The sequence below is a fragment of the Oncorhynchus mykiss genome, chromosome 7, assembly GCF_013265735.2.
Source record: "Oncorhynchus mykiss isolate Arlee chromosome 7, USDA_OmykA_1.1, whole genome shotgun sequence".
Taxonomy (NCBI): domain Eukaryota; kingdom Metazoa; phylum Chordata; class Actinopteri; order Salmoniformes; family Salmonidae; genus Oncorhynchus; species Oncorhynchus mykiss.
In genome coordinates this window covers 59,825,333-59,838,171 of record NC_048571.1, presented here as the reverse complement: position 1 = coordinate 59,838,171, position 12,839 = coordinate 59,825,333, and the positions used below count along the sequence as shown (strand labels likewise).

The window sequence follows — 12,839 nt, the reverse complement described above, 5'->3', positions numbered from 1 at the left end:
ATGATTACCATCAGGTGTGTCCACATTGACACAGTATGGGGTTCCAACAAAAGACATGATTCAACCTTGTGTGGATGGTGTCATGGGTGTTTCTCTTCAAGTCCCTGTTCGGGCGCCAATTCTCCTTCACCATATAAAACCCACATCACAGCACAGGGGTAACCCAAACAAGAATACCTCATACAATAATACTAATAATGGCAGAGCAATTCAACAGCAACTTCATACAAGAACGAACCCAGTCATCAACATAGGATTTGCAATAATCTGTATTATTTTCTAGTAGATGAGTGCAGAGGGTATGAATGTGGGGGGTGTTCATCGACACAACAAAGGCCTTAAAAATGTCCAGTCTTCTCGGCCACATGTCATTAGTACATCTCAATACAGTTCACATAACAATACACAATTGGCAAGCAACCTCCCTTTTAACTAAAATGTCCAAATACTTCAGGCAGGGCAATAATAGTCCAGCTCTAATGCACTTCAATGGGAAGTGCATTGGAAAAATAGAGAGTCTGTTTCAGGGTAAAGCACTGGAACGATAGAGGGAAGAGAAAAAGAGAAAGAGAACAAGAGAGGTCTTAGCTGTGGTCTTCAGGCGTGCAGGTGTACTGTCTGACTGTCCGATGGTTTGTATGTTAAAGCTTCGCAACAATGTTGCTACTAATCCATGCGATCCATAACGGGCGTGGTCCCAAACAAAAACAACCACGACCTAGAGCGATTACACCGATGATTGAGTTAAACACTCTATAAACTACACACGCTGAAACCAAACAAAACTTCTGCAGCACAGCACACACAATCAAACTGTCGCGCCACCAAAGAGCCCCTCCCCGGCAGAGTTCAGTGCAAAGCGAAATTCTGGAAGATGCTGATCCCACCTTGTGTGCTGATCCCCCACGAATGAAGCAATCATCCCCTTCAGGGTTCGGTTTACCCTCTCGGTCAGGTTGGTCTGAGGATGGTAGGCTGTGGTCAACTTGGCAATTACACCCCAGTAGGTACAGAGCTCTTTGTATATTCCTGATATGAACTGCGGACCTCGGTCAGAGAGGATTTGGTCCGGAATTCCAAATCTGGTAAAAACCTCCCTTCGCAGAATTAGAGCAATGGCTGATGCAGTGGCTTTGCGGAGGGGAAACAACTCCACCCAGTGTGTGTAGTAGTCCACTACCACCAATAAAAATTCATTCCGTGTCCCCCGGCTGGGAGGAAAAGGTCCCATGAGGTCAATTCCCAACATTTCATTTGGATGGTTCACCACGGTCTGCTGCATTTTCCCGGCAGGTCTGCCAATGTCTGGTTTGTATTTCTGGCAGACTTCACACTGCTGTACAAACTTCCGGGTATCAACCCACATGCCTGGCCAGTAAACCACATCTTGTAGTCTTCGATAAGTTTTAAAAACTCCAAGATGGCCACTCATGGGATTGGCATGATAAGCTTGGATTATCTGGTCACACAATGTAGAGGGAATGAATACGCGATAATGGGTGCTGTGTATTCCATCTCCTCTTGGAGTTTTTCGATACACTTTATCCTGAATTATGCTATACTTATCATTGAAGCGACTCTTGGAGTCTTCTTCAGACAGACTCTTGTGGATCGCCATGATGGCAGCATCCTTCTGCTGTGCTCTCCATACACTCTCATCATCCAGAGGAAAGGAATCATCCAGACATTTAGCGGTAGTATAGGTACTGCACAAGGGAGGACAAACATTGGCAGTCTCTGTAATCCGAGAAAGGGCATCTGGTACAACGTTCAGTTTTCCTTTGCGATAATCAATGATGAAGTCAAACTTCTGCAGTCTGATAGACCAGCGAATAAGACGGCTGTTGGTCTTGCCTGATGCCAGAACCCACTGCAGAGCAGCATGGTCTGTGACAACGGTAAAGATCTTTGCCTCCAAGTAGTAGCTCCATTTCTCCAAAGCCCAGACCACAGCGAGGCATTCCCTTTCAGTCGTTGAATAATTCCTCTCGGCTGAATTAAGGGTGCGACTTGCATAGGCAAGAACTTCTTCTGTTCCAAGTCCTGTTTGTTGAGCCAAGACTGCTCCAAGTCCTGTTTGACTTGCATCCGTGTACACAATGAAATGAGCATTCAGGTTAGGATGTCCAAGCACTGGAGGAGTAATTAGACTGTTTTTGAGTGCTTCAAATGCACCTTGGCATGCAGGGGTCCATTGGAATTTCACACCTTTCTTCTTAAGGTGATTGAGGGGTTCGGCTACCTTTGAAAAGTCAGGCACAAACCTGTGGTACCATCCAGCCATACCCAGAAACCGCTGAACAGCCTTGAGGGATGTGGGAATTGGGAATTCCTGCACGGCTGCAACTTTGTCTGGATCTGCATGGATACCTTCAGCATTAACCACATGACCAAGGAACTTGAGTTCTGGCAGACAGAAACGACACTTCTTCAAGTTCAAGGTCAAACCTGCAGCCTTTAGTCTGTCGAAGACGGACTGAATGTCTTGCAGATGTTCCGCGACAGAGGAGGAGTAGATTATGATGTCATCCAGATACACAAGACAATTTCTACCCCTCAGATCTCCCAGGACAGTCTCCATCAACCTTTGGAAGGTTGCTGGAGCATTCTTCAAACCAAAAGGCATGACTTTGAAGGAGTACAAACCAGCAGGGGTGACAAAGGCAGTCTTGTCCTGACTAGCGGGATCCATTGACACCTGCCAATAGCCACTGTTCAGATCCAGATTACTAAAGATGGATGCTCCTGCCAGAGATTCCAGTATGTCATTTATGTTTGGTAGAGGGTAGGCATCACTTTCTGTTATGGCATTCGGCTTCCTGTAGTCCACACAGAATCGATATCCACCATCTTTCTTAGGAATCAGGACAACCGGAGAAGCCCATCCGGAAAAAGAAGGTTCCACAATTCCATTCTCCAACATGCTTTTGAGCTGTTCATTGAGAATGGCCAGTTTGGCGGGGGACAGCCTGTAGGGACGCTGCTTAATAGGGACCTCATGCCGGGTATAGATTTTGTGTTTGAAGACGGTTGTACGGCCGAGTGTAAGAGTACAGACCTCACTGTTCACGTCCAACATCTGGGATAGCTGCCACCTTTCATCATCCGACAGACATGCCTGTTGCACCGCTTGTTTGATGTAGAAATCAGCATCAGGTTTGCTTTTGCTCTCTGATAGAAGGGGGGGTACAGCGGTAATCAGGGTGATAGTTGGGTTCTCAGACTTCACTGGTGGAACATGTTTTTGTCTTTGTCTCTTTATATTTTCTCTGTTTCTGAGTTGACCTTGTCCGGACTCTGCATAATGTAGCAGGCTCCAACCTGAAATCAGTGCATTACCAGGTTGAAATGGATGAGGCTGAGAATAGTCAGAGTGCAGCCGATAGGAGGGTTCGGACATCGAGATGGTCAGTCCACTGAAGAACAGGAAGTCTAGGCCAAGGACTACAGCAAATGCAAGGCTTGAATCTGCAAGAATTGCCACAGGAAGGTTAATAGTCTCACCATGCAGTTGTATTATTATACTAATCCAGCCCAAGGGAGTGGTAGGTTCTCCATTGGCCAAGTACAATGGTCCCTCCTCCCATGTTCGTAGCTCCTCATGAGGTAATGCCATGTTCTGCCACAGGGCCTCTTGCATCAGGGTGTAAGATGCCCCTGTGTCGATTATGGCCTTCCCTCTCCAGTTCCTAACAGTCAGAGGAACCAATAGTTGTTGCGGAATAGGAATAAGACCGCTAGCTGTGCTGTCTAAAGGCTTCATGGTGGGCATTAAGGCTGACCCAATTGTATGCAAGCCACCACGCCTGTCTAGACTTTCAGTCTTCGGTCCTTTCCGACCTTTTCCTGAATCCTGACGCTGGACATAGAGCGGGCAAGAATCTGGAGGATGTTGGACTTTACACCTCCAACACATAACTGGACTTTTGTCCTGGATCTTGGGTACAAATATCTGAGACGGTTTAGCCCCAGGAGAGTTATTGGTATACTGGGATGAGGGAACCGGGTTTTTAGTTTGGAGGTGGCGCTTCCAGTCCTTCTCAAACTGAGTCCCAAGCCGCACCAGATCATCCACATTTTGCACACGTTCTCGAAGTTGACTAGCAAGGCGGGGAACCATGTTCTTAAGAAGGAGTTTGACCATCTCCTGCTCAGTAATGTCAGCCTTCCATCTTCTACATAGAACTCGATAGGAGAAGGCAAAGTCCCGTATTGGCTCTGCTTCACCCTGGACTCTGTTACGAACACGTTCCGCCAGTTCATCCCCATAGTCCTCTGAGAGGAAGGCTAAGAGGAATATTTTTTGAAACTCCTCCCAGGTTGACACATGTTCACGGGCTATCTCCCACCAGTCTCTTGCTGTACCATGGAGAACACTGCGGAGGGTGGCCAGAACCTCCAAGTCAGTAAGGGGCCGGATAGAAAGAAAATCATTACACTTAGATAAGAAAAACAGTGGATCAACATCATCTTCTGGGCTGCCAAAAGTGGGGAAAAGTAGTTTGATAGGGAGGGAGCGCTCTAGAGGAGGCATGACAGTGGCAGCGGGAGTTCTGTTGTTTAACAGTATCTTCAGAGGGGTTTTTGTAGTACTACCTGTTCCTATTACCTTACTGGCCAAGCCAGTGGCAGAGGTAAAACCTGAGGGCGGTGCAGAAGATTTGTCCAGAAGGGAAAAGCACTGCATTACCTCCTGGTGCAGCCCTTCCAGTTGAAGGTCTGTGGCCTTCTGTGCTTTTTCCATCTCATTAACGGTGTCCTTTTGAGTCTGTTCAATCAAAAATCGTAGTTCCCCTGTGAGAGAGTTCTTCATGTCCTCCATAACTTCCTTCAGATAAGAACACACTCCCTTCACAACAGAGGCTGACTCCTCTGCTCTCTGTTTTTGTTCATCCTCAAGAAAGAGTATGACTTGATGATGGGTAGTTTCCATTTGTGTTTTGAACCGGTGCAGTTTTCCTTGAATATCCTGCTTCAGAGAATCTTGTAAATATTTCTGTCTCTGAACAATTTGTTGTTGGTTTTCCTCCATTTGACAGGGAAGGTAATCCAACCTCCTCTGCACATCTGTCTGATGAGCCTCCACACATTCACTGAGTTTACGAATGGCATTCTCCTGCATTGTCAAACTATGATTGGTGTGTGTCCATTGATGTTCCAGTTGTCCAGGGATCACAGAGACACCTCTCCCAGTCTCTCTGGACAGGGTAACCGGAAGGGTTTGAGGAGAGGGTAAGGGTGGAGATGTTATAGGTGAGCCAGAAGCCTGGGGATTAGGGGCAGTGCTATCCAACTCCATTAGTTCATCGAGTCCTTCCTGAATGAAAGAATCCCGAACATGATTACCATCAGGTGTGTCCACATTGACACAGTATGGGGTTCCAACAAAAGACATGATTCAACCTTGTGTGGATGGTGTCATGGGTGTTTCTCTTCAAGTCCCTGTTCGGGCGCCAATTCTCCTTCACCATATAAAACCCACATCACAGCACAGGGGTAACCCAAACAAGAATACCTCATACAATAATACTAATAATGGCAGAGCAATTCAACAGCAACTTCATACAAGAACGAACCCAGTCATCAACATAGGATTTGCAATAATCTGTATTATTTTCTAGTAGATGAGTGCAGAGGGTATGAATGTGGGGGGTGTTCATCGACACAACAAAGGCCTTAAAAATGTCCAGTCTTCTCGGCCACATGTCATTAGTACATCTCAATACAGTTCACATAACAATACACAATTGGCAAGCAACCTCCCTTTTAACTAAAATGTCCAAATACTTCAGGCAGGGCAATAATAGTCCAGCTCTAATGCACTTCAATGGGAAGTGCATTGGAAAAATAGAGAGTCTGTTTCAGGGTAAAGCACTGGAACGATAGAGGGAAGAGAAAAAGAGAAAGAGAACAAGAGAGGTCTTAGCTGTGGTCTTCAGGCGTGCAGGTGTACTGTCTGACTGTCCGATGGTTTGTATGTTAAAGCTTCGCAACAATGTTGCTACTAATCCATGCGATCCATAACGGGCGTGGTCCCAAACAAAAACAACCACGACCTAGAGCGATTACACCGATGATTGAGTTAAACACTCTATAAACTACACACGCTGAAACCAAACAAAACTTCTGCAGCACAGCACACACAATCAAACTGTCGCGCCACCAAAGAGCCCCTCCCCGGCAGAGTTCAGTGCAAAGCGAAATTCTGGAAGATGCTGATCCCACCTTGTGTGCTGATCCCCCACGAATGAAGCAATCATCCCCTTCAGGGTTCGGTTTACCCTCTCGGTCAGGTTGGTCTGAGGATGGTAGGCTGTGGTCAACTTGGCAATTACACCCCAGTAGGTACAGAGCTCTTTGTATATTCCTGATATGAACTGCGGACCTCGGTCAGAGAGGATTTGGTCCGGAATTCCAAATCTGGTAAAAACCTCCCTTCGCAGAATTAGAGCAATGGCTGATGCAGTGGCTTTGCGGAGGGGAAACAACTCCACCCAGTGTGTGTAGTAGTCCACTACCACCAATAAAAATTCATTCCGTGTCCCCCGGCTGGGAGGAAAAGGTCCCATGAGGTCAATTCCCAACATTTCATTTGGATGGTTCACCACGGTCTGCTGCATTTTCCCGGCAGGTCTGCCAATGTCTGGTTTGTATTTCTGGCAGACTTCACACTGCTGTACAAACTTCCGGGTATCAACCCACATGCCTGGCCAGTAAACCACATCTTGTAGTCTTCGATAAGTTTTAAAAACTCCAAGATGGCCACTCATGGGATTGGCATGATAAGCTTGGATTATCTGGTCACACAATGTAGAGGGAATGAATACGCGATAATGGGTGCTGTGTATTCCATCTCCTCTTGGAGTTTTTCGATACACTTTATCCTGAATTATGCTATACTTATCATTGAAGCGACTCTTGGAGTCTTCTTCAGACAGACTCTTGTGGATCGCCATGATGGCAGCATCCTTCTGCTGTGCTCTCCATACACTCATCATCCAGACATTTAGCGGTAGTATAGGTACTGCACAAGGGAGGACAAACATTGGCAGTCTCTGTAATCCGAGAAAGGGCATCTGGTACAACGTTCAGTTTTCCTTTGCGATAATCAATGATGAAGTCAAACTTCTGCAGTCTGATAGACCAGCGAATAAGACGGCTGTTGGTCTTGCCTGATGCCAGAACCCACTGCAGAGCAGCATGGTCTGTGACAACGGTAAAGATCTTTGCCTCCAAGTAGTAGCTCCATTTCTCCAAAGCCCAGACCACAGCGAGGCATTCCCTTTCAGTCGTTGAATAATTCCTCTCGGCTGAATTAAGGGTGCGACTTGCATAGGCAAGAACTTCTTCTGTTCCAAGTCCTGTTTGTTGAGCCAAGACTGCTCCAAGTCCTGTTTGACTTGCATCCGTGTACACAATGAAATGAGCATTCAGGTTAGGATGTCCAAGCACTGGAGGAGTAATTAGACTGTTTTTGAGTGCTTCAAATGCACCTTGGCATGCAGGGGTCCATTGGAATTTCACACCTTTCTTCTTAAGGTGATTGAGGGGTTCGGCTACCTTTGAAAAGTCAGGCACAAACCTGTGGTACCATCCAGCCATACCCAGAAACCGCTGAACAGCCTTGAGGGATGTGGGAATTGGGAATTCCTGCACGGCTGCAACTTTGTCTGGATCTGCATGGATACCTTCAGCATTAACCACATGACCAAGGAACTTGAGTTCTGGCAGACAGAAACGACACTTCTTCAAGTTCAAGGTCAAACCTGCAGCCTTTAGTCTGTCGAAGACGGACTGAATGTCTTGCAGATGTTCCGCGACAGAGGAGGAGTAGATTATGATGTCATCCAGATACACAAGACAATTTCTACCCCTCAGATCTCCCAGGACAGTCTCCATCAACCTTTGGAAGGTTGCTGGAGCATTCTTCAAACCAAAAGGCATGACTTTGAAGGAGTACAAACCAGCAGGGGTGACAAAGGCAGTCTTGTCCTGACTAGCGGGATCCATTGACACCTGCCAATAGCCACTGTTCAGATCCAGATTACTAAAGATGGATGCTCCTGCCAGAGATTCCAGTATGTCATTTATGTTTGGTAGAGGGTAGGCATCACTTTCTGTTATGGCATTCGGCTTCCTGTAGTCCACACAGAATCGATATCCACCATCTTTCTTAGGAATCAGGACAACCGGAGAAGCCCATCCGGAAAAAGAAGGTTCCACAATTCCATTCTCCAACATGCTTTTGAGCTGTTCATTGAGAATGGCCAGTTTGGCGGGGGACAGCCTGTAGGGACGCTGCTTAATAGGGACCTCATGCCGGGTATAGATTTTGTGTTTGAAGACGGTTGTACGGCCGAGTGTAAGAGTACAGACCTCACTGTTCACGTCCAACATCTGGGATAGCTGCCACCTTTCATCATCCGACAGACATGCCTGTTGCACCGCTTGTTTGATGTAGAAATCAGCATCAGGTTTGCTTTTGCTCTCTGATAGAAGGGGGGGTACAGCGGTAATCAGGGTGATAGTTGGGTTCTCAGACTTCACTGGTGGAACATGTTTTTGTCTTTGTCTCTTTATATTTTCTCTGTTTCTGAGTTGACCTTGTCCGGACTCTGCATAATGTAGCAGGCTCCAACCTGAAATCAGTGCATTACCAGGTTGAAATGGATGAGGCTGAGAATAGTCAGAGTGCAGCCGATAGGAGGGTTCGGACATCGAGATGGTCAGTCCACTGAAGAACAGGAAGTCTAGGCCAAGGACTACAGCAAATGCAAGGCTTGAATCTGCAAGAATTGCCACAGGAAGGTTAATAGTCTCACCATGCAGTTGTATTATTATACTAATCCAGCCCAAGGGAGTGGTAGGTTCTCCATTGGCCAAGTACAATGGTCCCTCCTCCCATGTTCGTAGCTCCTCATGAGGTAATGCCATGTTCTGCCACAGGGCCTCTTGCATCAGGGTGTAAGATGCCCCTGTGTCGATTATGGCCTTCCCTCTCCAGTTCCTAACAGTCAGAGGAACCAATAGTTGTTGCGGAATAGGAATAAGACCGCTAGCTGTGCTGTCTAAAGGCTTCATGGTGGGCATTAAGGCTGACCCAATTGTATGCAAGCCACCACGCCTGTCTAGACTTTCAGTCTTCGGTCCTTTCCGACCTTTTCCTGAATCCTGACGCTGGACATAGAGCGGGCAAGAATCTGGAGGATGTTGGACTTTACACCTCCAACACATAACTGGACTTTTGTCCTGGATCTTGGGTACAAATATCTGAGACGGTTTAGCCCCAGGAGAGTTATTGGTATACTGGGATGAGGGAACCGGGTTTTTAGTTTGGAGGTGGCGCTTCCAGTCCTTCTCAAACTGAGTCCCAAGCCGCACCAGATCATCCACATTTTGCACACGTTCTCGAAGTTGACTAGCAAGGCGGGGAACCATGTTCTTAAGAAGGAGTTTGACCATCTCCTGCTCAGTAATGTCAGCCTTCCATCTTCTACATAGAACTCGATAGGAGAAGGCAAAGTCCCGTATTGGCTCTGCTTCACCCTGGACTCTGTTACGAACACGTTCCGCCAGTTCATCCCCATAGTCCTCTGAGAGGAAGGCTAAGAGGAATATTTTTTGAAACTCCTCCCAGGTTGACACATGTTCACGGGCTATCTCCCACCAGTCTCTTGCTGTACCATGGAGAACACTGCGGAGGGTGGCCAGAACCTCCAAGTCAGTAAGGGGCCGGATAGAAAGAAAATCATTACACTTAGATAAGAAAAACAGTGGATCAACATCATCTTCTGGGCTGCCAAAAGTGGGGAAAAGTAGTTTGATAGGGAGGGAGCGCTCTAGAGGAGGCATGACAGTGGCAGCGGGAGTTCTGTTGTTTAACAGTATCTTCAGAGGGGTTTTTGTAGTACTACCTGTTCCTATTACCTTACTGGCCAAGCCAGTGGCAGAGGTAAAACCTGAGGGCGGTGCAGAAGATTTGTCCAGAAGGGAAAATCACTGCATTACCTCCTGGTGCAGCCCTTCCAGTTGAAGGTCTGTGGCCTTCTGTGCTTTTTCCATCTCATTAACGATGTCCTTTTGAGTCTGTTCAATCAAAAATCGTAGTTCCCCTGTGAGAGAGTTCTTCATGTCCTCCATAACTTCCTTCAGATAAGAACACACTCCCTTCACAACAGAGGCTGACTCCTCTGCTCTCCATTTTTGTTCGTCCTCAAGAAAGAGTATGACTTGATGATGGTTAGTTTCCATTTGTGTTTTGAACCGGTGCAGTTTTCCTTGAATATCCTGCTTCAGAGAATCTTGTAAATATTTCTGTCTCTGAACAATTTGTTGTTGGTTTTCCTCCATTTGACAGGGAAGGTAATCCAACCTCCTCTGCATATCTGTCTGATGAGCCTCCACACATTCACTGAGTTTGCGAATGGCATTCTCCTGCATTGTCAAACTATGATTGGTGTGTGTCCATTGATGTTCCAGTTGTCCAGGGATCACAGAGACACCTCTCCCAGTCTCTCTGGACAGGGTAACCGGAAGGGTTTGAGGGGAGGGTAATGGTGGAGATGTTATAGGTGAGCCAGAAACCTGGGGATTAGGGTCAGTGCTATCCAACTCCATTAGTTCATTAAGTCCTTCCACAATGAAAGAATCCCGAACATGATTACCATCAGGTGTGTCCACATTGACACAGTATGGGGTTCCAACAAAAGACATGATTCAACCTTGTGTGGATGGTGTCATGGGTGTTTCTCTTCAGGTCCCTGTTCGGGCGCCAATTCTGTAGCGGTATTTATTAGAGAGGGGTAAAGAAAGCTTTTGTTCGGGCGCCAGGCAGGTATTAACCATGCCGAAAGGAAAAGAGTAGAATAGAGAGAACCACTACCAGACCCACACACATCAGCAGAAGAGACTGCCTAGAGTGTAGCCTGTTTACCAGATAGCCAGTGGAGAGAAAAGAGAATACACACCATATAAAACCCACATCACAGCACAGGGGTAACCCAAACAAGAATACCTCATACAATAATACTAATACTAATAATGGCAGAGCAATTCAACAGCAACTTCATACAAGAACGAACCCAGTCATCAACATAGGATTTGCAATAATCTGTATTATTTTCTAGTAGATGAGTGCAGAGGGTATGAATGTGGGGGGTGTTCATCGACACAACAAAGGCCTTAAAAATGTCCAGTCTTCTCGGCCACATGTCATTAGTACATCTCAATACAGTTCACATAACAATACACAATTGGCAAGCAACCTCCCTTTTAACTAAAATGTCCAAATACTTCAGGCAGGGCAATAATAGTCCAGCTCTAATGCACTTCAATGGGAAGTGCATTGGAAAAATAGAGAGTCTGTTTCAGGGTAAAGCACTGGAACGATAGAGGGAAGAGAAAAAGAGAAAGAGAACAAGAGAGGTCTTAGCTGTGGTCTTCAGGCGTGCAGGTGTACTGTCTGACTGTCCGATGGTTTGTATGTTAAAGCTTCGCAACAATGTTGCTACTAATCCATGCGATCCATAACGGGCGTGGTCCCAAACAAAAACAACCACGACCTAGAGCGATTACACCGATGATTGAGTTAAACACTCTATAAACTACACACGCTGAAACCAAACAAAACTTCTGCAGCACAGCACACACAATCAAACTGTCGCGCCACCAAAGAGCCCCTCCCCAAAGAGCTGAACGAGCTCTCTTTATATTCTTCTTCCTTACTGCTCATGCGCTCTTAAAGTGGCAGTGCACGGTGAAGGCTCTGTGCAGATTTCGCCACAATCTGAACACCTCAAACTTCAGATTTGTCTGTCCATAACACTTCTTTCCAATCTTCCTCTGTCCAGTGTCTGTGTTCTTTTGCCCATCTTAATCTTTTATTTTTATTGGCCGGGCTGAGATATGGCTTTTTCTTTGCAACTCTGCCTAGAAGGCCAGCATCCCTGAGTCACCTCTTCACTGTTGACGTTGAGACTGGTGTTTTGCAGGTACTATTTAATGAAGTTGCCAGTTGAGGACTTGTGAGAGTCTGTTTCTCAAACTAGACACTAATGTACTTGTCCTCTTGCTCAGTTGTGCACCGGGGCCTCCCACTCCTCTTTCTATTCTGGTTACATTTCTCGCATTGAATAGCCTTAATTTCTCAGAACAAGAATAGACTGACGAGTTATAGAAGAAAGTTATTTTTTTCTAGCCATTTTGAGCCTGTAATCGAACCCACAAATGCTGATGCTCCAGATACTCAACTAGTCTAAAGAAGGCCAGTTTTATTGATTCTTTAAATCAGAACAAAAGTTTTCAGCTGTGCTAACAATTGCAAAAGGGTTTTCTAATGATCAATTAGTCTTTTAAAATGATAAACTTGGATTTGCTAACACAACGAGCCATTGGAACACAGGAGTGATGGTTGCTGATAATGGGCCTCTGTACGCCTAGTGCTGACTGTAGTACTGTACTATGCTCTGATTTTACACAGCAGATCACAGTTTCTAAACCTTTTTCGTACCAAGGCATCTGGGGCTCCTTTTCTACTTGTTTTCTATTTCCACTAATCCAAGGTTCTTCTTCAATGGCATTTGTCTCATCTGAAGTGTTACCTACTGGTATACCAAACAAATGTTAAAAATGAAAAAATACAATCTCAATTGTATTGAAGAACATTTCTTACTGCGTAGAATTACTTTGCTAAAAATGGTGATAATTGAGCTGAACAAATCAATCCTGTTTTACATTGTTAAAAAAAAAATTGAACTACATGGCTATGGGAGAGGCAAGAGTGTTGAGGTTCTACATCACAGATACAGTTGATGTCGGAAGTTTACATACACCTTAGCCAA

The 12,839-nt window shown here is 45.9% G+C and overlaps 1 protein-coding gene across 1 annotated transcript; it reads right to left on the bottom strand.

The window, feature by feature from the left end:
• Positions 1 to 1,455: 1,455 nt before the first annotated feature.
• On the bottom strand, positions 1,456 to 5,449 carry LOC118965358. Its single transcript, XM_036984438.1, has 2 exons — positions 1,563 to 5,449; positions 1,456 to 1,459 (listed from the first exon to the last, which is right to left on the bottom strand). The coding sequence occupies exons 1-2, from the start codon at positions 5,393 to 5,395 to the stop codon at positions 1,456 to 1,458; spliced, it is 3,837 nt and encodes a 1,278-aa protein (XP_036840333.1). The 5' UTR covers positions 5,396 to 5,449.
• Positions 5,450 to 12,839: the final 7,390 nt, after the last annotated feature.